The sequence below is a fragment of the Hyperolius riggenbachi genome, chromosome 10, assembly GCF_040937935.1.
Source record: "Hyperolius riggenbachi isolate aHypRig1 chromosome 10, aHypRig1.pri, whole genome shotgun sequence".
In the NCBI taxonomy this organism is placed as follows: Eukaryota; Metazoa; Chordata; class Amphibia; order Anura; family Hyperoliidae; genus Hyperolius; species Hyperolius riggenbachi.
The window spans coordinates 237,827,456-237,855,290 of NC_090655.1; the positions used below are offsets into that span (position 1 = coordinate 237,827,456).

The 27,835-nt window shown below is 45.2% G+C and overlaps 1 protein-coding gene across 1 annotated transcript in view; it reads left to right on the plus strand.

Moving 5' to 3' along the window:
* Positions 1-22,238, plus strand: part of LOC137534964 (zinc finger protein 345-like) — a 31,677-nt gene extending 9,439 nt beyond the window's left edge. Inside the window, exons 5-6 of the mRNA XM_068256707.1 lie at positions 782-1,958; positions 15,995-22,238. Coding sequence (XP_068112808.1) covers positions 782-1,958; positions 15,995-16,697 — 1,880 coding nt within the window. The 3' untranslated portion in view covers positions 16,698-22,238. The remainder of the gene's footprint in view (positions 1-781; positions 1,959-15,994) is intronic.
* Positions 22,239-27,835: the final 5,597 nt, after the last annotated feature.

The window sequence follows — 27,835 nt, forward strand, 5'->3', positions numbered from 1 at the left end:
GCTAGAGAAGTATCGCGGTAGCGATACATCACTATCGCACGGCTAATGAAAGCATTGGCCATTGCTTAGGTACGCACGCTACGCTGTACGCTGCCACTAGCCTGTGTAGTGTACCCAGCACTGTCACTAAGTCACCCTATCTTATTAGCACACAGAAGGGGATATAACTCGCACTGTTCCAGCAGGTTCTGAATAGTGAATCAGTCTCAATGAGACTCTTATGGCAGCTACTAATGATCCAATCTTTTTCAACCAATCTTACCATTTCTATCTAATATAAGGGAACTGCCTATAGTATCCAATTAATCTATTCTATCAGTTTACTCTTCTACTACATAGATTTGGTAAGATTGGATAAAAAAGATTGGATCATTAGTGGCCACCATTAGGCTGGGGACACACTTGTCTTTCAGCTTTCTGTGCATTTTTCTGCATGCGTTTTCTGCACACTAAGTGTGTTTGTATGCAGAAAAACGCACATGTTTTTTTCACAGCAGCTAATGTAAATAATAGAGAAAACTGACAAAATGTGCAGAATTATCCTGCAAAATGTCAGCTTTTTTTCTGCGCGCAAAAAAACGCTTTAAGTGTGAACTAGCCCATTGCTTAACATGAGTTCTCTGTATTTCTGTGCAGCAAATGTGCACGAAAACAGTCAAGAGTGTTCCCTGCTGTGAGTAGGAACATGTTATTATATTTTCACAATAAATGAAGAGATGTCTACTTGCAATGCTACTAGTCTTTGTGTGAAAGCAAGTAAATTTACTCTTCTGTACTTTAGATCCTTCAGAAGTCAACTACAATAGAACGGCTGGTGAGGTTAAGCAGGAGCCCATCTTATGTGAGGATGGAGATCCTCCACAATCTCGATTCATCGGAAAGAAGGACCTCACATCTTGTGGCCAAAGGCCGCCGAATGATAAACACAGAAATGCACGGAAGTGCAGTATGTCTGAGTGGAAGAAGGAGTTGGAGGTTCCTGAAGCAGAAGAAGACGATGACGTGGTCGCAAGGGATGATTATACTCCTCCAGTTGAGTCACGCTTTTATAAGCGCATTTTGAAAGAATCTGCATCTTGCGACAAAGAATCTGATCTCTTTGTCTCCCAAGCTGAAGGATCGGTTTCTTATGAAGGAAGAGCCATGGATGCCGAAGATTATGCTCAGGCAGATTATAGCATGCCAGACATTGAAGAGGACAGCGGAGAGGAAAGTGAGTCACGTGAGCTGGGAGAAGACCCATCCATCACGGTCGTCGAATATGATAAAGATTTATATGGTCACCAGTATTCTCCATCCTCGGCTGTCCCTGGAGATGAGATGCACAACAGCTTGGAAAGCCCCACGAACTCCAGCCTGACAAAGAGTCCTCGGCAGCTGCACTCCCTCATCACCATTGACTGCGGGAACTGTTCCGCCAAAAACTCCATGCTCATCAAGAACGAGAGGTACCACGGAGGAGAGAGGCCGTTCTCCTGTCCGGATTGTGGGAAGTCCTTCACCGCCATTTCCCACCTCATTCGCCACCAGCGAATCCACACGGGGGAGAAGCCCTTCGCTTGTGCTGACTGTGGGAAGAGCTTCAACCAGAAGGCCACGTTGATCAAACACCGTAGGACTCACACAGGAGAGAAGCCGTTCATCTGCTCTGACTGTGGAAAGTGCTTCACCAGCAGTGCAAATCTTACGCAGCACCAGAGGGTCCACACTGGGGAGAAGCCATACTCTTGTGCAGTGTGTGGGAAGACCTTCCGCAGCAGCCCCAACCTCATATCCCACCAGAGGATCCACACAGGTGAAAAGCCATATGCCTGTTCTGTATGTGGCAAGCTCTTCACCAACAGTTCTGTCCTCATCCGGCACACAAAGACGCACACGGGAGAGAAGCCCTTCTCTTGTGGAAAGTGCGGCAAGAGCTTCATCCAGAGCTGTCAGCTCAGCAAACACCGGCTGACTCACGGACATTGACCTCTACCTTGAAGACCAAATCCTTGTATCCTAGATAGCACCTAAACTGTCCATGTTGCCTAATTCCAGCGTGGACAAAAAGAGTCACAGGCCAAGCACTATGATCCAGGATCCAGATGAGTGGCCAGAAAAAAACCTGTTAAGGTTAACCTCAACCAAAAGTCATTACTGCTATGGATGGGTATTTGTAGACTGATTTTTTTTTGTCATCTTTTTGATGCCTATTGGAGACTTAAGTGATTCCATCCCACAATAGTGAGGTTTCTATCTCTGCCCCTCCCACATTGGTGAGATTTTTACACAGTAGTTGTCTCAGTCCCCCTACAATGGTTACATTCCCCCTCCAGTGGCGTAGCAATAGGGGGTGCAGAGGTAGCGAGTAGTTTGTGCCTTTGCCTCTCCCACAATAGTAGTTATGCCCTGCAGTGGTCTGTGTTTTGGCTCCTGCCTCCTTGTGTCTTTGCCCCTCCCATTGTTCCATTGGTAGATTGTGTCGCTGCCCCTCCTATAACCTCCATGTTTGTAGTTTGTGTTTTACCCTTCCAGAAAAGTGAAATTTTCCTGTAGTGTGTGTTTGCAGCCCTCCCTCAATAATGATTCCATGAAGTATTTATTGCTACCTCCCAGAATAGTAAGGTGTCCTCACGGTATTGTGTGCCTCAGCCCCTCCCACAATGGTGTGATTTCCCTGCAGTAGTTTGTATGCCCTATCCACCAAAGAATATGATACAGCAATTACCCTCAATATTGAATTTATCGGGGGATATATAACAGTATGTGGACTTGGTAAAGGGAACTAATCACCCTTTTGTTCTTGTAATTTCTCCTGGTTTCTAAGAGCTCTAGGAGCTGCCATGTCTCCCCCCTCCACTTCTAACTACACTTATCTATTGAGAGGGAAGGTGTGAAGATAGCATCTGTGACTTCTGTAAACTATTTGAAGAAGTTGTCCTAATTACCCCCCCTGTAGATGAAAGGTATTGTTTTACTCTCTGCTGATGTGTGCAATAAAATTACATTAGTCCTTAGCTGCCTGAAATTTCTGTGGTTGGGAAGGCCAGGGAAGTAGGCTAATCAAACCTCTGCTAAACTTTAAAAAAAGGGAAAATTGATTTTTTTTAATAATGAGACACATTGTTGGCATGCATTTTTAATGTGCTATCGAGATGCCCGGGGTGCTAAACATGGTGCCTGGTTCACTTTAACGCTGATGTGAAGTAGTGACACCTCTACTAATACTTTGTGGAATGAGGAGGCGGAGTCACATAATCTCACTACTGAAGTCTCCAATAGGTACAAGAAGCTGGGAGGTGATTCTCATTAAAGGACAACTGAAGCGATAGAGATATGGAGGCTGCTATATTTATTTCCTTTTAAGCAATACCAGTTACCTGGCTGTCCTGCTGACCCTCTTTTAGCCATAGACACTGAACAAGCATGCAGCAGATCAGATATTTCTGACATTATTGTCAGATCTGACAAGATTAGCTGCGTGCTTGTTTTTGGTGTTATTCAAACACTACTGCAACCAAATCGACCAGCAGGGCTGCCAGGCAACTGGTACTGTTTAAAAGGAAATAAAAATGGCATCCTCTAAATTCTTCTCACTTCAGTTGTCCTTTAAAGTGACTATTCAGTATAAAATAAACATTCTACGGATCCTCTTCTCGCAGAAAGTTATAATTACATCCCAGGCCTGTTTCCTCCAACTCGGTCCCCCAGCCCCATGTGCTCCACCTTTCATCATGTAGACCTGCCCCTTGGCGGCAAAACGCCATGGCATTCCCTCTACTCGAGAGAGAGTGCCCTGGAGGCGCCACAGCATTTCTCTGCGAGGGGGGGCGGGGCTACGTGCCAGAAGCTGGCGGACACGGGGCTCAGGGAGTGAGTTGGAGGAAAAAGACCCGCAAGATAATTCTAGGTTTATCTGAGAAGAGTATCAATAGAATACTCTTTAAAGAGAACCTGTAGTGAAAAGTGCTCTGAACGAGTACTTACCTTGGTAGAGGGAAGCCTCTAGATAATCCAGAGGCTTCTTCCGTCTTTTCTTCGTTCCAGCGCTGGTACCCCTGTAAGCCCGTCAACAAGGGCTTGTCGACAGTCCTTGGCTGCACTGCGCAGTGCAGTCATCTCTTGCCTGCACAGAGATGAACAGGCTAGGCTTATTCCGCTGAGCCCCAGTAGCGGCTCCGTACTACTGCACGGTGCGGCCACGCTTAAATGGGAGTGCAAGCTTTGGGGGCTCCATCGCTGAAATGGCAATGTGGAGGGTTACAGGGAAGCCTTTGGAGGTTCCAGAGGCTTCCCTCAACCGAGGTGAGTATCTAAATATCTCTCTTTTTATCGTACAGGTTCTCTTTATGCTGGAATTTGAGATCAGTGTTGATCTGGTATCATCCATTGGCAGCACAATGTTACTTTTCTTCGTTTTTTGGAACTGTAATTGCATGCTGAATAAATGCTTTAAAAAGGGAAAAAAAACTTGTGTGGGTGTGGTCACTGAATGTGTTGTTAATGGGTCTTCTCCCCTTCACCCTCCTCTCACTGTTAATGTTTCCATTACAGATGGCTGAATGACCCACGGGTGTATTTAACCTCCCTTTTGGTAGTTCTGAGTCAGACTCTGGGTGCAATAAAGAAGCCAGGAGCGGTAATCCCGAGCCTGACTCTGGGTAGCCGCTGGGAGGTCTGTGCAGAGCCTTGAACGGACCCTGAGCAGAGTCAAAAAAATGAAATCTGGATTTACCGGGGCCTTCCTCCAGCCCTCCCCCTTCCTGTAGCCCGCAAGGTCCCTCGGTATCCTCTTGATCCCCTCCGTGGTCCCGCTGGCGGCTCCAGTAGGTGAGCGACTTCTGCCAAAGTCGTGCATGTGCCGTCCAGGCACCCGGCGCATCATCACGCCCATCGCCATAAGGATCCTGTGCATGTGTGGTAGTTGAAAGACTGAACCACATGTGCTCAGGACCCTTACTGTGATGGGTGCAATGACGCATTGGGTGCCTGGACGGGCCACACATGCGCGACTTCAGCTGAAGTCACTAGGTTTATAGACTACGGAGAGGACCCAGAGGGCATGAGGGACCTCACAGCTACGGGGGCTGGAGGTACTCCCCCAGGATCCAGACGCTGGCAGCCATTCTCCTTCCTGTCCTCAAAGGCTCTGCATCCCTCTGGTGGATTTGTTGTCATGACAACAGATGGCAATCTCACTACAGGGTTACAGTGCAACCCGGAGTACGGAGGTTGAATTGCAGCTCTGTATCCCAGGGAGGCGAGTAAATGTAGGGCTGCTGAAGATCTCTCTGCGGTGTGATTTTTTTTTTTTCTTTTCTGGTTTTAGAAAAAAAATAAAAAATTGCACTGCTTTTTGGCACTAAAATCCAGAAAAAATCATACCACCAGGGAGGTTAAAGGGGAACTGTACTGAAAACAGCATCTTGAATAAAATTGTCTATTTTTTACATTAATACTTAATGAGGAAAGATTTTACATTTTGAAATTTATCAGAGGTAGCACCATTTTTGGTGCATCTGTGGAATGTTTACTGAGACTTCTTGAAGAAATGGAAAATAACACCTGGGCCTGATTATATGCAACTTTTTCACATGAGTGATATCCTAGGAGATAATTTTCATCTTCTCTTTAAACTAACTTTTCAGCATTTTACAATTGAAAAAGTACCCAAAAGTTGGGGGAAAATTTTGATCAAACTTATTCTGAGTATGTTCTTGCTTGCTGGTGGCTTAACCACTTAAAGTGAACCTTAACCCAGTTAAAAAAAATGAGTTTTACTGACCTGGGGCTTCCCTCAGCCCCCTGCAGCCGATCGGTGCCCTCGCCGTGTCTCTCTGATCCTCCCGCCCCCGCCGGCGACCATTTCCAGTTTCGCCGTCAGGACCCGACGCTGCTATCGCCCCCTATGCTGCTATTGCGGCCTCCTGGCAACAGCACATTGGAGTGGATTCACTAATGTTAGCGCTGCGTAACAGCGAGAGTTATCAGCTGTAAGAGCGCTATAAAAGTAAGCGTGCCTTAATTAGTGTCATAGCACGCTATGAGCCCTATTGGCATCATAGCGTGCATAATGGGGGAGTGGGCAGTCAGTGCTGCTGAATTGCAGCATAGCGAACACTGCCAACATAACGCAGCTCCACTCCTCCTGGCATCATCACCAGCGGGTCCAGTCATATTAACCACTTGAGGACTGCGGTCTTAAACCCCCCTAGTGACCAGGCCATTTTTTACCAAATAGGCCACTGCAGCTTTAAGGGCTCACTGCAGGGCCATACAACTCAGCACACCAGTGATTTCCCCCCGCTTTCTGCCCACCAACAAAGCTCTCTGTTGGTGGGCAAGGATCACTCCCAGGATGTTTATTTTTTTTATTGTAAATGTTTATTTATTTTTAAAAAATATGCCTATTTTTTTTTAATCCCTCCCTCCCCCAGCCAATCAGCGTGATCGGCTGTCATAGGATTCAGCCTATGACAACGGATCACTTTTTTGCCTCCCAGGGGGACAGCCGTGTCACACGGCTGTCCCCAGTACAGCGCTGCTGTAGATCGCAGCGCTGTACAATGTTAATAGACAGCGGTTTCGTCGTCTAACAGTCTCCTAGAGGTGATCACCGCTGGGAGGCTGATGGTAGAGCGGAGCTCCGTCATTCATGCGGAGATGCGCCGCAGCCATTGGAGCGGTCCAGGGGCTGCCGCGTTGCTCATGCCAAACGGCGCGGAGCAGTCGCTAAGTAGTTAAAGGACCTGATTCCCGCACTCTGATTGTCCCAATAGGCTGTCTGTCAAGTGATGTCACGTGACAGACAGCCTGACAGACAGAAGAAACCACCCGTGGCAAAGCTATGGAGGTGCTGTTTCTTTTAAAGTGAAACTGAGGTTAATCTTCAGTCAAATAATACTTACTGATTTCCTTTAGAGACTTCCCGTGCCCTCCTCAACCCTGCTGCAACTCACCGGGACTCGCTGGAAGATACGGGCTATGCTCTTCCTGTAAAAGCTCAGCCACGCTTGTGTGAGCGGCTTTAGCTTACTGCTCTGGCGTGGCTGCACTCGCGCAGGGGCAATACGACGGTGTTCGCGCATGAAGAGGAACGAGGCCCGGATCTTCAATCCAACAAGCTTTTGTCAGATTTCTTCGAGGGTCTGTGAGCAGCAATGGAGGTCCTGAATACAATGTGGGTAGCCTCTACTACAGGGGTGTCAAGCCCAGGGGCATAACTAGAAATCACTGGGCCCCCCTGTGAGACTTTGGATGAGGCCCCCTCCCTCCAACCCCCCATGCAGATACATACAGACAGAAGTAAAGCACTGCACACATTTTCTCTATCAATCACATTAGCTTCTGTGATAAATAGAGGGACCAGATTTTTGTGGGTCCAACCTGGGATGGGGGGGGGGGCGCGCAGTGCACCGCGGCGAAAAGTGGGGGGGACTGAGGAGCGCGCAGCGACGAAGAATGGGGGTGGGGGCGAAAAATGGGGGTAGCCATGACATTGTATGGGCGGAGCTAACGTAATGATGTAACAGCGAGGCATAAGAAAGCAGTGTTTATGCCTTGATGTGGTCAAACGAGACTTTGCATCATGGGTGTGCAGAAACTGTGTGATGCTAATAGTATACCGTAACCACAAAGCCATCTATGACCATTAAATAATAACCCTTCTGCAGAGTAATGCAGTGGAGCAGCGTAATACGGTACTTACCTGCTCCAGTGGTGTTTCATGCTCTCTGCTGCATACCTCTCCTAAGGCATGTCATGTGATCAGAGGCTGGAGGTGTGGAAGCACAGAGCGTGTGACTGCCAGGAAGAACAGAAGAGACTCAAGGCATCGCTGGAGCAGGTAAATACTCTGTGATGTGATGGCGTCAGGGAGGGGATCCCAGTGGATTGTTGATGTCCCGTGGATTGTTGCTGCACCCCGGCTCAAGCTGACAATGCTATAATCAGAATCACTGTCACCTGTGTGCCCCTCTGGATAGGAAGGCAGTGTGCTGTCGTTCTTTTACTGCTTACAGTGATGCACATTTGAAGCTCTTGAGGGCCACATAATGGGGAAAAGAGGCAATTGCATTTTGCATGATTGAACCAGGCCTAAAGTAGGACATACACACATCGCTTTGTTTACCGGCACACAATTCTGATTGAATCTGCTGGAAATTAATAGCGCAAGAAGCTGACAATTTTAATTTAGGTTGATTCATGGCAAAACTCGATTGAAATAATGATCAGATGGAAAATTTCAGTCAATCAGAAAGGGCGGGGGAGCAGTGGTAGATTGACGTCCCATACTGTTGCACTGTATAGACCAGTGATGGCTAACCTTAGCACTCCAGCTGTGGTGGAACTACAAGTCCCATGAGGCATTACAATGCTCTGACAGCTCTAAGCATAACTCGGGGAGGCAGAGGCATAATGGGGTTTGTAGTTTTGCCACAGCTGGAGTGCCAAGGTTAGCCATCACTGGTATAGATCATTGCCACATTGCTGTTCAATAGATTTTTCAATAGATTTCACAGTGACGTTTATTGAAAATCTGTATGCAGTGTTTAGGGGGATTCAGTCCCTCTCTGATCAGATTCATATTAGAGAGGAATGGAACTGTTTGCCACTGTGGGTGGCAATCTAAATGTGTATAGCCGCCTGCCCAGATTCGACCAAGAGATACATCCCTCTTTGGTCAAAATCTGATAAGAGATGGATCTATTATTGCCACCCTGAAAATAGATTTTTAATAGATTTCACCTAGAAATCTATTAAGAATCTATGGAACAGCCATTGTACGACTGGTAGGCCCCCTAGGTCTCCCCCATTAAAAATAGTGCTCCCCGGGCTGAGTCTTGGCCATGAGGCATGCACTCATTTGTCCGCTGGCGTGCTCTGCCCCCGGCAGGCTTGGAGAGAGGTCACAGGAGGAGCGCGCTGGCAGATAGGTGAGTGCACGCTCTGCTGCCAACACTTGGCCTGTGGAGCTCTATCTTTGATAGGAGGAGACTGGTCATGGGTCTGTCAGTTAGGCACAAGTCTACTGCTGCACACCCAACTCCCCATTTCAGGCAGGATCTTTCCATCCGGACCTACTGATTAGTATTGATCGATTTTTTTTTTTTCTGGAAATCAATCAGAATTATCATCGTGTGGCCATGTTGGGGCATCAATCTCTGTCACACTTGATCAGTGAATGAATCTGCCGAGGTAAATCGACATGTGTATTGGCACCTTTAATCCCTCCCACTCAGTTACAAACACGTTGTGGAAAATGTCACCCCTTGCTTTTGCTTAAAGTGAACCTTAACTCCAAACGTCTTATCTGCTCTAAAAGATAAGCAACAGCAAAAACATTTCTTTGTTACAGCCAATACAAATCCTGCAATACATCTGCAGTGTGTCTACTTCCTGCTTTCATGGAAGCAGACATATTAACATCCTGTGTTTACCAGTAAGCTGCTCTGCCCTGACAGAGGATATTCCCGAGCTGACAACGCGGAGAGATCAAATTACAGTGGTTATTAGTCACAGTTGAGGGGGGAATTAGACAGGCTAAATACAAACAGAGTGCATTTCTCTCTGTTTTCCTTCTGTCCTGTGCCAACAGTTCAGGTCCACTTTAAAACAGTTTACCCCCCCCCCCCCCCCCCCAAAAAAAAAAATTAACCAAGCTCCCGCTCCTCCCATGATTCAGAAAGAATGTTATCGGCATATTTTTATGCTACTTTGGAGCAGAATAAATTATGACGCATGAATGGTGGGGGGAAAAAACAGAATGGTTTTAACTGTAGAAAATAGTTGTTAGGAGCAACAGAGGCGATCTCAGAGAGAGTGACATTAGACATCTACCCATGGCCAGCGGTCCAGGAAAGGAAAGAGCGAGCAAGCTGGTTGCTATAGTGATGCAAAGATCTCGCGGCAACATTCTATAAACTCCACCCCCTCACATACAGTCCAGTAAGTTAGCTAAGATAGGGGTTGAACCTTGGAACGCAGTAACAGGATGTCAGCTGGAGAGCAAAATTCGTCTAAAACGCACAGCTGTCATTGACCGTGGAACGCAAAATCCGGAAGTGGGACCAAACTAAACCGGAAGTGGTCTTCCCCCCCCCTCCCTCGTTGTAGGTTTTTGTGTGATGTCCATGTGATTGCAGGAGGGAGCAGCAGAGCATCCAGTGCAGGTGACTGGGCGGCTGGGCCCCATATTCCTCATTATTACCTGTATTGTGCTGATTATTGCCAATGTGGGTGGTCTCAGGTCTGTGTTATTCTGACCATCTCATGCCATACAGCTGGAAATTATCATTATCACCTATCATGTATTTTTATTGTTCTGCATTTCTATGATCCTGACATCTTCTGCAGTGTATTACTGATTACACTGAATTATTATTCATGTCACATTATGTCCTTCATAGGGGCTGACCTGGTAAATGTTTCTACCATCATTGTAGTCTGATGTTTCTACTGGTGTCATAATCCTATACCCATATGGTATAGGATTGTGACGTTAGAGTATTCTCAGCTGAAGCAACTGATTGGGTTTGCATTCTCTGCTAGAATCTCTATTGTGTGTACAGCCACCCCAATGCGCAACAGTGAGATCTGGAGTGGTGAGTCATCTCTGCATTGTTTCCCTCTGGTTGATCCACTGTGTTTAATGCCATTGTTCTTCCCCCACCCCCCATGGCAACAGCATAAGGCTACAGCTGTATGGCACTGGGTCCCAAACTGTCACCTGTGGGAACAAGTCCCAGTCCCTGCCGGCAACAATCTCGGTGCCTGTGTGGACAGTACCCTGATAGGTCAAAATAAACTATGCCCACAGTATTTAGCCAATCACAACGCTCAGTGCTGTAGAGGTTGCTATGAATTGAGAACTGTTTCCTTTCAGGTTTTCTGCTGGGTCCCCTCAAGAAGACTATCTTTGTGTTTCTGTGCACCCTTAATCTAGCCATACACAGCTGTAAAGATGACAGCTTCAGCAAGTTTTCAGATAAATGTGATCAATGTACTGTTCTGCCTCACTTGATTTAAGTCATATGCCAGCATGTAAGGAGATGCAAGGATGGATTGCACTGCCCGCATCTAGGTTTGATGCTGTATAACACTAAGGTCCATATGCAATTAACTTTTTCACCTGAGTTATCTCCTAGGTGATAATTTTTATCTTCTCTAAATTTTCAGAATTTTACAATTGGAAAAGTACCCAAAAGTTGGTGAAACAATACTATCAAATGTATTGTTAGTATTTTTTTGCTTGCTTGTGGCTTAAAAGACATTTTATAACAAGTTGTGAAAATATCACCTGGGAGAAAACAGAGTAGAAAAAGTGAATTGCATATGCCCCCAAATGTCTTTCAGTTCCATACTGTGCTCCTCCCATGCCTAAAATTTTCCAGGCAAATCCAAAAACCGGATCTGACAGAAATATTGACAGTATGGACACTTTACAGAGAGTTTGCCAGTTTGTTTTATTTTTGTAAATACATGCAGCCCATCCAGTTCAACTCTGTACATTGCAAGGGTTAACATCAAACATTATTTTAGCTCTTCCTACCTTGTTTTTATGTGCCTATAAAATGCAGCCTTTCCACAGTTCAGTCCAGCGATGATTTGAAACGATGCATGAACTGCCTTTGGCAGGGTCTTCCCCCCACCCCACTTAGTATGTCCTTCTTGATCTTGCAACCCCAGCTATGACACCCTTTCCATGGACTAACTCGGATTTGAATTACTGGGTCTCTGTAAAATCATATGATCATACATTGTATACCCTGTTTGCATGTGAAACCTTGTGCTATGTTGTATAAACATGTTATATCTCTCTGTCTGTCCCCCTTTGTTTACATTGTATGTACCCCATTTATTGTCCAGCCCTGCATAACTTTATAAATACAATAAATATAATTACTAATAATTGGGATTTGCATCAAAGGAAATGGTCTGATTTAAAGAGAGTCTGAAGTGAGAATAAAATCTTGCTTTTACCTTTTATTTATGTACAGCATTATGTCCAGGGCTAAACCGCCGCACCCTCGCGGCAGGAAGAGGGTTTTATACCCCCCAAATCCCCAGGGCTGAAATCGGGAAACGCTTCCTGAAAGAGGCAGAGCTTTCTGCAGTAGCTCTGCCTCTACACGCGTCAATCCCCACTGATCTCCGCTTCTCCCCGCCCTTCTCAATGAAAGAAGACTGAGCGGGGCGGGGAGAAGCGGAGATCAGTGCTGATTGACGCGTGTAGAGGCAGAGCTGCAGCTCAAAGCTCTGCCTCCCCAGGCAGCAAAATCCACGACCAGAAAAGTCATGGATTTTTGCCCTGTGATTTGGAGGTATAAAACCATCGTCCTGCTGCGGGGAAGCGGTGTTTCAGCCCTGGACATAATGCTGCACATAAATAAAAGGTAAAAACAAGATTTTAAACTCACTTCAGAGTCTCTTTAACGAATACTTTTTGTTTTTAGAATCAGAATACATTTTTGGGCCAAGTAAGTTTGCATTTATTAGGAATTTGACTTGGCAGTTGCGTAACAGATACAAACAAACCAATACAAGGACAGACAGTATATATATTACAAGTCAAGGACAGTATGTAAATCAGTGGCAGTGAACTGGGTGAGAAGTGTTAATTTTCAGTTCTGTGCTGAATGCTTTCAAGCCCTAGGAGATATAGCATGCATGATATACAGCATTTAATACTATTCCCCGTCTAGGTCCACGTGGATAGTGGGGAATAATGTAATTCGGCCTCCAGCTATTGCTGTAAGTCGGATTACAGCGTTTTAAAAGCAACTTCAGCTACGCCTTCTGATGGCGCTGAAATTACTGACTGTGCATTGCTATAGCCGTAATATAGCCGGTCTATGGTGGCGCCGGCTGCGGCCAAATCTCATGCGCTGTTATTACAGTGCTCGGTTCCATAGTGTAGGGGCTGCTCTGGAGAAGTCCCGGAGCCTTATGAGTGAGCAAGTGATGAGAGGAGTAGACATCTGTAGAGTGTTTGAGGAGCGGAGAGAGCAGGTTGGGGAATATCTCTGGAGGAGATCAGAGATGTATGAAGGGGGAGGTATGGTGGATGGATTTGTATGCCTGTCAGAGCAGATTATATGTAATTCTGAGGGGGGCAGGGAGCCAGTGAAGGGACTTGTGAAGAAGAGCAGCTGAAAAGGAGCGGCAGGCGGAGTAAATCAGCTTGCCAACTGTGTTCATAAGTTTGCAGGGGGCGGAATCTGGTCTCAGGAGTCACAAGTCCAGACAGAAGATAGAGCATGCTTTGAGATGAAATTATTTGAATCATTGTAAGTCAGTTTAGCCTGTTCAGTGGATCGTCTTTGCCTATTGTACTGTTTTAGGTATCCATATTGTTAGTAGAACGCAATTCTAAACAATGATGTAGCCCACTCAAGTCCACCCTTATTAATACAGATTTTGAGTTAAGAACACTTATGTCTGTTATCTCATCATTTTTCTTTCTTTATCATGCATTGGCTTAGGAGAGCAGCTGGTTGTGTAAAGAGATATAGCTGCATGGACGGGTGCTGAGGATGGACGAGGTGCAGCAACCGGTTTCAGAGAATATTATCAGCCTCACCCTGGAGGTCATCCATCTGTTGACCGGCGAGGTGAGCGCAGCTACTGTTGTGAAAAATCTGCTAATCTTCAACCTTTGGCCACTTCATTTATTGCCATTGTTGTTGAATTCTCTCTAGTGTCTGTAGACTTGAACAGTTTTGTCCCTGACTTTCGTGTGTTTGTCTTGTGAGTACTAATAGAGTCACTTTTTAACGTTTAGGATTATGAAGTGGTGAAGAAGTCTACTGATCGTGATGTGGTTGATGGTCATCTCCACATGCCACATCAAGAGGTCGAGGGCCAGAGTCTGATCATGGAGCCAACCATTTTCTTAATCTCGCAGGATGTAGACAATGATAAGAAGGTTCTGGAGGTCTCCAACAAGATAATTCACTTGCTAACGGGAGAGGTGAGCATTGTTGGGAATTATGGAACATTATCCTGTAACAGCAAGGGGCTTGTCTGGATGATGAATGTATCTTTGCATGTGTCAGGTTCCTGTACACAGTGTCAGGTTGTCACTCTGTTTTTCTACACAGGTATGGAAGTTCTTGGGCCATGCAGCTCTCTACAATGACCTGATGATGGAGAAACACCAGGCCACCAACACCCTAGGTAAGAGAAGGCATTTTGTCATATGGGTGCAGGTGAAGATTTTCTGAGGCATGTTATGGAAAGCTCCAATCTTCTTTGAGATGAATATCAGATGGAACCTCTGTTTTCTTATCTACAATACTTTGCTATAGGCCTGATGTACTATGATGTGTGCGATTGTGTTTGCAGCATCTGCAGCTAGAGGGCAGCCCTATACACTGATATGTCAGCTAATAGGGCTGCTGGAAGTCTTTTTGTAAATCAGAGGCTGTTTGATTGCAGTTTCGGCATCTGGAGGTAAAGGGTAACCTTAGCTATATCAGATCATAGATCAACATTTCTGGCGTCCATGCTTGTGACCATATTTTAAAGATGCACAGATAAAGTATATTAATGCACAGTGTCCAGAGTAGATTGATGCATAGCACTTGTATTGACCTGAAGAAACGGGCTGAGACCTGTGAAACGCGCTGTCCTTTTAATTGTGCTGAATAAATAATTTAATCTTTTTACATTAAACCTGTGGTTTGGGTTCTTCCATCTTGAGTGGTAAAGACACCCTCCCTCCACCATATTTTTTGTTTAATTACATTACCTATTTGTTGGCGCCTCCACCCCCAGTACTGATCTGCAGTTACAGGGCAGACTGGATAACATCTCATAGTGATGGGTTGTGTAAATTAATTCCTTAGTCATTTTTCATTTAGTCCATCCTTCCACCTCCCCCCCCCCCCCCCCTTTTTCTTTCTTCATCTTTATTCCTTCTCCTCTTTCTCTGTTCTTTATCCTTTGTTTTCTGTTCTCTCATCTTCCTGCTGACTTATTCCATCTTCCATGAATTCTTCAATTCTTTTTTCTCCTCCTTTTTGTTGTACCGTTTTTTCTCTCTTTTTCTCAGAAAAATTTCTTCTTCTTTCTTTTTTCTCTCTCCTTCTTTCTTCTTCCTCTTCCTTTATTTCTTCCTCCTCTGTTCTTCCATCTTCCTTTGTTTTTTTCCTCTGTTCTCCTCCTGTTTCCTTCATCCCTCTTCTTACTACTTCTTCTCCATTCCATCTTCTTCAGCTTGATTCCTTCTAATTTTTCACCACTGCCTTTCTCATATTTTCTTCTCTGTAGTTAAAAAATGTTTTCAGATGCTTAAAATTATAACTTTTTTTTTTTTTTTTACAGATTCTTCAAATTGTTCTCAAAATAAAACTTTTGATGAGGTGAGAGACTTAACCCAGTGCCAGGAGAAGACTCCCCCACTACACAGTGTTAATTTGATGTCATTAGAAAACAAAACTGATACGACTGAGAAGGAAACTTTATTTTGTGATGGACAATCACTCTTCACTAGTGATGTTTGTAGTCCACCTAAATACAGAGAGACGCAAACCACATCCACTTTTAAGGAGGAACTGTCTTCACATGTGGAGCAAAATTTGAGGCTTGGTGACAGTTACTCACTCTTGGGTCAACATGTGTTTAATTGTGTTAAAGATGAATCATTCATTACAGAAGATACAAATCTTCCACAATCCAGTGTTTTAACAGTCACAGATCAATCTGAGTACTCACCTCCTCTTATTAAGGAAGAACTTCTCTCTACAGCTGAAGAGCTTTCCCCATCGACCTCTGTCCCTACAGACATGAGCACACTACCTACAACCCATATCAAGGCAGAATCCATCATGTGTGAAGATGGAGATGCCACCAGGACTGATCTCTATATACAGACAGATTATACCATGCCCAATACTGATGAGAACGGTAACCCTGAGGTCAATGCACAACAAGGAGGAGTATCCTCATTTCAAACTGTTGTTCCCCGTCATGAAAAGACATCTAGCCAACCATTTTCTCCTGAAATAACCGTCACCTTAGAGACTGCGCATCAGTGTCCACAGTGTCAGAAGTGCTTTACCAGGAACTCTGATCTGCTGAAACATCAGAAGGTCCACCAACGATCGCAATCCATTGTTTGCGCTGAATGTGGGAAAGGTTTTGCCAAGAACTCAATGTTTGTGCGGCACCAGAGAAGCCACACTGGCGAGAAACCTTTTTCTTGTTCTGACTGTGGGAAAACATTTGCTGTCAGTGCCCACCTCAACACCCACCAGCGAATCCACACGGGGGAGAAGCCTTTCGTATGCGCTGACTGTGGGAAGAGCTTCAACCAAAAGGCTTCGCTCATAAAACATCGCAGGACTCACACAGGGGAAAAGCCGTTTGTCTGCTCTGACTGTGGCAAATGTTTCACGAGTAGCACAAATCTTACTCTTCACCAGAGAGTCCACACTGGGGAGAAGCCATATTCCTGCACGGTTTGTGGGAAGAGCTTCCGGAGCAGCCCCAACCTCATATCCCACCAGAGGATCCACACTGGTGAGAAGCCATATTCCTGCTCTGTCTGTGGCAAGTTCTTCACCAATAGCTCCGTCCTCGTCCGACACCAGAGAACACACACGGGGGAAAAGCCCTTTTTATGTGCTGAGTGCGGTAAGGGCTTCACCCGAAACTCTCAGCTCATCAAACATCAGCTCATCCACCTCGGACTGAGGCCATACGCTACTACTTAAAACATCATCATTTATTTCCATGTTGGGGATTTTAAATATATCTCTGTAGGTTGTAAAACCTATACAAACCACATGGAAAAATCTAAGGAGCAAGGGTGCCAGTGAGCTACAAAAAGTTGCATCTAGTAACTCAACATTATTAGCTGTTTCGAGTCTTCTTCTCTCTGTGGCCGTACACTGAAGAGGCAAATTGTGGTCTTCTAGCCTGGAAGAAGCTCACAGAACCTGGTCATAACTGGAAAGAGACGTGGAGATGTAGGTGTCGGAATAGCTTCTGCATCTGGAGCCTTAGTCTTATATCTTAAACAATAACTTTAGCTTTAGTCTGAAATGTAGGGCAGCAACAGGCAGACAATGTGCTTGCTAATCGGTACACTGGATATTGTTTCTTATCTCTGTAGACCTGTTCTTTCCCAGTGCTGCTAAGATGAAGTTTACATCAGTCAGGAGGAGAGGAAGCAACGTTTACATTGGGCTGTATTGCAGAACAGGATCATCCACTAGGCAGGTGCCTGGGGCCTAGTGGATGTCAAGGGCCCCACCTTTATTCTCTTTGACGCTTCTATAACTCAGCTTACGAACAGGACCATAAAGGGGGCACCTTGTCTAGGGCTCACTTCACTAATCCATCTCTGCTGTCTTGAAATTATTCTAAAAACCACTTTGCAAAGAGTAAACTGGGAAACCTGAGATGAACTTTTCATCTCCAATTCATCCAAATCATAATGAAAAATGGAAACTGCTGATTATTTTTTCACACAGAGTTGCTGTTAAAGGACAACTGAAGTGAGAAGGATATGGGGACTGCCATATTTATTTCCTTTTAAGCAAAACCAGTTACTTGGCTATCCTGCTGCTCCTCTGACTCTAATACTTTTAGCCATAGACCCTGAACAAGCATATGCAGATCAGGTGTTTCTGACATGATTGTCAGATCTGACAAGATTAGCTGCATGCTTGTTTCTGGTGTGACCCAGACACTTCTTCGGCCAAATAGATCAGCAGGGCTGCCAGGAAACTGGTATTGTTTAAAAAAAAAATATTGAAGCCACCACAGTCTTCTTACTTCAGCTCTCCGTTAAACCAGATGCAACACCTACATTGAGGTAAGGCTCCTTAGTCTGTTGTAAAGTCCTTGTCTCTGCTACTGCTGAGGTTCTCATTTATTCAGATAGTGCTATATACAAAGGAAAAATAGGGTGGTTTCAACCAAGGTGTCTGGAGGAGAGTGACAAAAGGACTTCTAGAACATAAGAATTGTCCTGTTGAAGTTATATTATGTGCTGTCTTTTAGATGTTTGTGTAGTATTATTGCAGTAGTCTATTTTGTGGCCCTTCATCAAGCATTTCACATAAGAATAAGTAGGTTTTATGATGGAGCCTACAGGGAAACTAGAACCAGCCACGAAGGGTGTGCAAACAATGAATAAAAATAATATTCCACAAAGACATGGATCTTATGGGCTTAGGAGCCATCCCTATCATGTGGAGGAGGAAACGCCGCTCACCACACCACCATGCCAAAATGGAAGCAGGACCAGGCGTAGCCAGAGCAAACGACACAGGTAGAAGGAAAGTCTGCTCGAAAAAGTGGTGTAAAAGTCCAATCTTTATTGGACAGGGACAAATCAACTCACGAGTATCGGAGCACAAACTCACTCCTTAGTTATAGATTGCAGCTATGACTAAGGTGTGAGTTTCTGCTCCGATATGCGTGAGCTGATATGTCTCTGTCCAGAACGATTTGCCAATAACGATTAGACTTTTATGCTAATTGGTCGAGTGGGGTTTCCTTCTACCCTTCCCTATCATGTTGCCTCTATTGGAGTGCTTTTCTCTGAATACTTTCTATCTTCTGTTGTAAGCACTCAGAATCTCCCTGGCACGTAATGATCAGCAGAGAGCCATGTGTAATCTGTAAACACTTACTTTGTGTTCTACAGTGAATACTACCCCGACTCTGAAATTATCAAAAGGAGGAACAAGGGATGTAAGCACTGCGGATTGGTATGATGTAAACATTGTTTCTACAGAGGTTAGGAAGAGATTTAAAACCATGGTTAAAGAGCACATAATCTGTCTTATGCTGTCCCAAATGTAATATCGGAAGCACACTTAAACTTCCTGACTGTATCCTGAATGCTGCTGCTGTAGTCCCATGCCAAATACCCATATTTACATTCTCCAAGCACTTTATTAGGAAGACTATACTAATGCTTAGTAGGATCTCCCTTTAACAGAACAGCCTCCATTCTCCGTGGCATGAATTCCACAAGATGTTGGGAACCTTCCTTTGAGATTCTGCTCCATGATGACATCACACACTTCCTGTAGATTTGTCAGCTGCACCTTTATAGTATGAATCTTCCATTCTACTGCATCCCAAACCACCCCCATCCTGGACTTCTGGCACAAGGCGGATTGACTTCATGAAGTCATGATGATGTCACCAAATTCTGACCTCAGCACTTATGGCCTAAAGAAATCCATATCCATCAAACCAGTTTTGGTGATCCTGTGTCCATCGCCGTCTCAGATTTCTGCTCTTGGCCAGTAAGAGAGGAACCCCAAGTGGTGTCATGTGTTGTGCATTCCAAGGTCCTTTCCTGCTCACCACAATCCTAAAGAGTCATTATCTGAGTTACCGTAGCCTTACTGTCAGCTCAAACCTCTCAGGCCATTCTGCTGTGACCTCTCTCATCAACAAAGCTTTTGCAGCCACAGAACTACTGCTTACTGGATTTTTCTTCAAAGATATTTCTGTGAGAGAATTCCAGATCAGCAGTTACAAAAATACCCAAACCGGCCCATCTGGCATTAACAATAATGACGTGGTCATAATCATGGAGGCGACACTTTTCCCCAATCTGGCGTTTTGATGGAACCATAAACTGTGACCATGAGTAGCTGTAGAAGGAGCACCACAGAGGAAGAAGTAGCATGCCTAGACCCCAACCCCAGTGTCTCAAGGGGTACACAAGCCCACCAGTAACGAATGGGCCAGCACCACTTAATTAAAGCTCTTTTATTTCATGATGATATAGGCGGCAGTAACAGACCGCTGTTTTGGGCATAATATCTGTTTATCAAAAGCTCCTGTCCTGTCTAACTACCTGATTTTATGCATTGCTGCCATGTGATTGACTGATTCAACTATAGCATGAGTAAGCAGAAGCGTCTGTAATAAAGTGCCATTAAGTATTATAAATGTACAGGGTGAGGCTAAGTTAGGAAAATTGAAGGACATAAATAACGAGAGAGAGAGTGAGTTCATATTGCAATTTATAAATTGAATGTTACCAACAGCAACTTGTAAGGTTTTCCCAGGAGACATGATTATTTTAAATTATGCATAAAAAAATAGTTTTTTTTGTTTCAAAAAAAGGAAAACACCTTCTGCATCAATATATAGATCCTTATCTCCTCCTCAGCGTCCTTTGGCTGTCCGCACACTCACAGTAGGTCACTCCCCCTTTGGTCACATGGGCATGCAGGGTAAAAGTGATTGCTTTGTCAGCTGAAGACACACCTTCCTGCAGTTAGCTTAGCATGGTCATCAGCCTATATTGGGATGGGTGGGCATAGCTTCACCCTGATGGGGAGCTACGCAAGCAGCTAGAATTCACTGAGGAAGAGATGAAGATCTATGAATTGTTGCAGTATCTTTTTTTATTTTGCTGCAACTGCACTTTTTTTTTTGTGCAAAACTTTATGTATAAATAATTTAGAATAAATGATTACTTGTATGTTAAAATAACTTCTCCAGAATTGGGCTTTAATGTGAACCACAAGCTGCGTAAGTAAACCCTTGTTTAAAGTGGATCCGAGATAAACTTTTACTCATTGCATAATTGTGTTCCTTTCATATAGTTTTTAGGGCATTCCTCAAGCCAAATACTTTTTTTTTTGTTTTGTTTTAATACTCTAATTCCCTATAAACTAAACAAGCCTCGCCCACAGCTTTTTCAGAGAGCCTTGGCACTCAGTCCCATGTAGCAAGGGCTTATGGGAGCTCAGTTTGGGCAGGAGGAAGGGGAGGTTACTTGCCAGAAATTTCAGAGGCAGAGGGGAGGAGGGAGGAGGAGATGGGACTGAATTTGTCACAGGCTGGGGGCTGGAGATGCTATTAGCTTGCCTGTGTGTAATGTGACAAACAAAACATGGCTGCCCTCATTGTATCACAGGAATAAATATTCATACACTGTTGAAGCTGTTTGCAGCTAGATTTGCTGTGTAAACTATCTAAACTTTAAATAAGATATATAGACAAGTTACTTGTTATAGTTTTTCATCTCGGAAACGCTTTAAATCTGTATGACCAGATTCTGAGCATACAGTATTTTCCAGTGTGAATTGGAGTAGTGTCCCAGTCACCTGTTGTGAATTGGAGTTAGTTGTCCCTGTTACCTTGATGTGAATTGGAGAAGTAGTCTCAGTTATCTTATGTGAATTGGAGTGTAGTCAAATGTATTTGATCATCTTTTCTCAACTCTCTACATCAGATGATTTTTCAGATATTTGTCCCAACATATGCACAGTGGTTTTAACGCTCCCTACAGTAAATGCCAGTGGCATTATTGGTGCCAAGACATTCTGTCCTACATCCTCTACTTGGTAAATTCCCAGTTGAACAACATTTTAAATCTGACCTCATTAGGTGAGTTGTGAGTGATGATAATTAGTGGGTAGGAGGCCCCAAACACAATAAAAAAAAACGTTAAAACTGTTAAAGCAAGAGGAAATAGCTGGCTTACCTCTCTCAATGAAACAGTCAATTGTTTTATCACTTTTATTGCCCCCAAAAAGACAGTCCCACCAGTTATCCACTGTTTGCACCTTTGTTGTGAGGTTGTAATTTTAGATTTCTCCCATGGTTGGAAGTTGGCCATCTCCTTCCATTCAGGAATCTTCAGTTTTCCAGAGCGCGACCAATGAGGGCCGCATACCCCAACCCAAGTGGGGTTCTCCAATAGGCTATATAAGTGGTTAAAAAAGGTTAGCAACCAAAACATATGACTGTCCTGTAGCCTTAGAAATGAAGGTGCTAGTCGCAGTATCCACTATTGGCTCCTGTTTTTTCTTCCTTCTATCTTTTCTGGTTTCTTGGCTTGTCTGAGTGACCTATCAAGCTGATGAGCACCTTATGGTAACCTACAACAAGGATGATACTTATGTGTATTTTATAAGTAGTAAACTGTAAGGACTTCCCTTGATTTTCTCAAGGTACAACTTCGTGTATTCTAATTGTGTTATAAGCTGACCACTAGGTCAGAAGGTAATAAAAGTGGTTCTACTGTAACTGTGTTATTTTTTTTTTCTTAATGTGCCCTAGATGCTGGAGAGAGAACCCAGAACAGAGTCTGTAATTCTGCTACCTTTGCCTATAAGTCAGAGTCCATCACTTTTGCATCAATTGGTACTTTATTTTGGTCCTTGCAAAATCTAATGTTGGACTTCTTCTTCCTTGAGGCCTTTACTACAGTAGAGGCGACCAGGGACGCTGAACTTATTCTTGTCAATGACTGAACCTTATTGTGAAGAATGTGCACATTGTATACATTTCTATAATGTAAAAGTTATACGTTTATATGGCCGACCACATGCGTCAGTATATGTTCGCTAGATATGGTTGATGTCATTCCAAGGCCTCTTTTAGATGGGAGACTTAACTTATGTGCTTATTGGGCAGGTCAGAGTCCCGCCTGAGCAGACAAATGGCAGTGTTTGTAAGACCAGGCATGCCGGTGCTTGACAAGCAATGGTACTACACGGCAGAAATCCAAGAACATGTCACGTCTGAGCATGGCTGTGGCCACGCTTAGATGTGACTCCATGGGGGGGCCACCTGCAGTGCCGGTACTGAGTGCTAACAAACACCGTGCTAGTGTACGAGAGCAGCTGATAGTCAGGGAATTCAAGCTGAAGTGAGTAGCATGTCATTGACCAGCTCTACCGATAATCAACATTTTATGGCGCTCAATCATTAGCACCTTAATCATTGTTTTCCTGTTTGGTTCTTAAGATCCGAAGCCTTTGTTTAGGATGCAAGCTCCTCTTACTCTACTTTTTTATCTCATCTGAATCAGTTACCGGACACGAGTTAATAAAAACAAAGGTAAACTACTTTTGTCACACACTCAAAGGGCTTGATTCATTAGAAGTAACATGCTGTAACAGCGTGAGTAAACTCCTCTTACGCATGCTACATTGTTCTCCTCAGAATTTTTTTCCAGCCGGGTGGCATGAAAAATTAGCCGGGTGAGTCGGGATGAGAGAATGCAGGGCTGGTGCTTCTGTGTGCAACTCAGCTTTCAGCATAGAAGGAGCTGAGCCAATGACAGTCGGGTGCTCACCAAAACTAAAAAGCCTGGGGAGAACACTGATGCTAATAAATTAGCGCAACTTAATGATACGCTACGTGCGCTAGTGGCAGCATAGCGTGCGTTCCTTAGCAAAGTTACTGCGATACATCACTAGTTAATTAACATAGTAGTGGCCCGCTTGTAAAGTACCACAATCGCGCAGCAATTCAAAGGATCGGCCAATGCTAAGGAACTCATGCTATGCTGCCACTAGCACGCATAGCGTGCTGGGAATATCATTAAGTTTTGCTAATTAATGTGCGAACGTAAGAGGTATTTACTTGCCCTGTTTCAGCATGTTTCTAATAATGACTCAAGTAACTATTGTTGCATATTTCCGGCAAGCTCATGGTGAACCAGAACACCTTGGAGTGTGTAAGGCGCTACAATGGACCAAAAGCCCTCTTACTAAAAATGCTATGTGAAACAGGATTTTGCCTTCTTAAAACAGAAAATATACTGAATGCAGGTTGGATTATTGTGGCTCTGTACAATTAACAAGCTGACACATCATTGCATTCCAGCAGTGCTAGAGGTGTGCTTAGCTTTCAGGAACAGTTGGCATATTTAGCAGTGATGCATTGTGGGACACCTCAGATCTCTCTCCAACCTGATTAATAACAAAAACCTTCTGTTCTAAGGTGGCAAAATTCTGTTTTTCATAGTATCTATAGATACCTTTCCTCAATCGATTCAAGAACAGGCAAGATGTTTCGGTTTATCACTTCGCAGTATGGTGGGGGTGCGTAGCAGCAGAATTAGTAGACCAAAGTCTCCCAGGGGTCAAGTTGTTGGCATTCCAGCAATGAACTAGATACATTATTCTGAAGTGGCACGTGTCAGAAGATCTCATGGTGATTGTTACCTGTAAGTAGTTGACGTAAGTAGTTTTGTCATTTTTTTTGTGTCGCGCCGCTCATCTATCGCCCCAGTCCACTCGCTGCTCTGTGAGCCGGTCAGGAGCTGATATTTCTATGAGATTGGCTCACAGTGATCATGGGGTCAGAAGCCAATGAAATCGGCTCCTCTCCGGCTCACAGAGCTCTGCTGTCATATTGACAGCAGGGTGACTGAGCTGCGGCGAGGGTGAGAGCAGCATAGCGGCGAGAGCGTGTGGCGGCAGTGAGTAATATCTACACCCTGGCAGGAATAAGAGCTCCGAAACTGGATTTCAATTAGTGTCATCCAAAATTGTACTCGAGGCGAAGTTCAGGTACAAAATCACATACTTACCTAACAAGTGAGAAGCCTCTGGATCGTAATGAGGATTCCCACAGCATTCTCCAGCCCCCCGCTGCCGCTTGTGGATCCTCCAAAGTTTACTGACAAGGGCTTGTGGTTAATCTGTTCCAGGCTGTGCTCCTCTTCAAGCACCAGTGCCTGCGCAAGTATGGCTGCGCCTGCGCAGTAAGCTGGAGCCACATGTGCAGTAAAGGCTCCATGCTGCTGCACAGGTGTGGCCGTGCTTGCACCGCTGCAGCACAGCAACACTCATGCCAGAAGAGGAGCATGGCCCGATCAGATGGAGTGTCAGCAAGCAGCAGCGGGAGACCAGAGGATGCCATAGGAAGAAGCCTCATTAGGATCCAGAGGCACCCTTCTCTTTTGGTAAGTATGTTTCTGAACCCAAACTTCATCTCGGGTTCTCTTCAACTTCTTGCCGATCGCACCATGCCAGTTGGCGTGAACGCGGCAGCCCCAGGACCGCTCAACGCTAATTGACGTGAAGTCCTGGGGGCGGAGATTGCAGGGGATTGCGCGCGCATCCCCACTTAAATGACAGAACTCTGCTCCGTCATCAGTCTACCAGCGGCGATCGCCTCTAGGAGACTGTGAAACCGTTGTCTGTTTACATTGTACAGCACTGCGATCTACGGCAGCGGTGCCTATGACAGCCGATCGCTATCATTGGCTGGCGGGGAGAGGGAGGGGGAAAAAATAAATAAATAGGAACATTTATTAAAAAACAAAATATCAACAAATAAAAAAATACAAACATACCGGCAGCAATCAGAGCCCACCAACAGAAAGCTCTGATAGTGGGCAGAAAAGGTGGGGGGATCACTTCTGTGCTGAGTTGTACGGCCCTGCAGCGAGCCCTTAAAGCTGCAGTGGCCTAATTTGTAAAAAAATAGTCTGGTCACTAGGGGGTGTAAGCCCACGGTCCTTAAAGAGAGTCTGAAGAGAGAATAAATCTCGCTTCAGACCTCATAGATAGCAGGGGCATGTGTGCCCCTGCTAAAACGCCGCTATCCCGCGACTTAACGGGGGTCCCTGATCCCCCAAATCCCCTCCGTACAGCGGGGGAGCGCTTCCGCATTGGGGCAGGGCTAACCGCCGCAGCCCTGCCCCCACGCGCGTCTATCAGACGCGTACATCTGCCTCTCCCCCGCCCCTCTCAGTCTTCCTTCACTGAGAGGGGCGGGGGAGAGGCGGCGATGCGCATCTGATAGACGCGCTGAGAGGCAGGGCTGCAGCCGTTAGCCCTGCCTCCAAGAAGAGCAAAATTTACGACCAAGTTGGTCGTTGATTTTGCAGGGGGGGGGGGGGTGTTTGGGGGTGAAGGGACCCCCGTTTAGCCGCGGGATAGCGGCGGTTTAGCAGGGGCACACATGCCCCTGCTAACTATGAGCTCTGAAGCGAGATTTATTCTCGCTTCAGAGTCTCTTTAAGTGGTTAAAGAGAACCCAAGGTGGGTTTTAATAATCCTATTAGCACACAAAGGCTCGGTCTGCATATAATGCCCAGCCTCTGTTGCTATACTGTCTCTTCCCCCCCCCCCCCCCCCCCCCCCCGTGCTCTGCTATCCCCATAAATCAAACCGCTGTGCTAGCAAGTTGTTTACATCCACACTGTCACTCTCCGCTGCTCCCCCGCCTTCTCTATTTCGCCGCTCCCCGTCTGCGTCCCTCCCCGCTGCTTAGAGAGAAGGGACGCAGGCGGGGAGCGGCGATATAGAGGAGGCGGGGGGAGCAGCGGAAAGTGACAGTGTACATGTAAACAGCCTGCTGGCGACACTCTGCGTGTCGCTAGCACAGCGGTATGATTTATGGGGGACAGCAGCGTGCAGGGGGGGCCTGGGGGGGAGACAGTATAGCAACAGAGACTGGGCATTATATGCAGACCCAGCCTCTGTGTGCTAATAGGATTATTAATACCCACCTTGGATTCTCTTTAAAGAGAAGATGAAAAATGATCTCCTAGGCGAAAACTCTGAGGAATAAAATGTAATGAATAAGAAAAGACACAAACTCCAGATACATCCCCATCAATCATCTTTCAATGAATGGTCAATGTGTCATGACTTATGCCTTTCTTGATGGCGTTTCCTCTTCCTCAAAACGATGGATGTCCAGGAGACAGAGCAAAGATGAGAGACAGGAAGACACAGATGTTGTTGGTTCATAATACTGTAAATATTTTAATTACAATATATTTTTGGCAATGTGTGAATATAGTTTGCTTGGTGTGATTTAGCCTTTTTTGCACTGTTCTAATTGCCTGAGGTCAAAGGTGCAACTATAGGGGAGCAGCCCATGTGATAGCAAGGGGGGAGGGGGACAAAGCTGTGGGGGCCCCCCCCCCCCCCAACTTCTAACCTTCTTTTCCACCTATACTGGGGTCCATCCTGCAGATGAGGTGCTTTTGTTGATACAATTGTTATAGGTGTGAAGATCATACAATACAAAAATACAGTACAATAACATTTCTATAGCGCTTTTCTCCCATAGGACTCAAAGCGCTTAGGCTCTCTCAGATTCAGTAATTAGTAGGATGACGTATTCACGCAACAAAAGTTATGTTTCTGCAAATGCCAAACTGAACAGGTGGGTTTTCAGTCTGCATTTAAACAACACGTCTAGAGATGGAGCTGTCCTGATCTGCTGAGGTATGGAGTTCCAAAATGTAGGAGCAGCATGACAGAAGGCTATGGGACCAAAAGTTTCCCGGTGGACTCTGGGTATGACTAGATTATTAGAACCTGTGGATCTGAGAATGCGGGGATTGCTACGCAGCTGCAACATATCTTTCATGTATCCAGGGCCCAGATTATTCAGGGATTTAAATGCCAGTAGGCCGATCTTGAATAGGACCCTCCATTTATAGGTATCCATTGAAGGGAGTGCAGGACTGGCGTTATGTGGCAATGACGGGGTTGGTTGGTTAGCAGTCTGGCAGCAGTATTCTGTATCAGCTGTAAGCGGTACAACTCCTTTTTTTGGAAGGCCAGTGTAGAGAGCATTACAGTAGTCCAGTCGAGATATAATGAAGGCATGAATTAAGGATGGCAGATCACGATGGACATGCTTGTTTATGATGTCTGCATGAAGATCTCTAAGGCCCTGAAGGGTACCAAGGAAAGTCAAGGGAAGGGTTGTGAGCATTGGGGGGGGCCTCATCAATGTTTCCCTAGGGGCAGGGGTGTAACAATAGACCCTGCAAGGGATGCAGCCCAAAGGGGGGCAGAAGCCACAGGGGACCCTGTCCTTAGAGACTGACAACTAAGGGCAAGGAGAGAAAAAGCTTTCTATTCTCTGCACAATTGTTCTAATGACTGCATCTGCTCAGCCACTGATAAGGAATCATACAAAGATTTGTAGACAGTCCCTATTCAGTATGCAGTAGGCTTTTCTGTACAGTGCCCAGCCCCCAACCTCTCCACCCCTCCCCAAATGCTCTGTGCTGTAGTGATGCTGGAGAAGTCTTCAGAGACAGTTCTTCTCCATCAGAGATGGACATAGTGAGTGTAATAAGCGGAGGCTGGGAGCACAATCG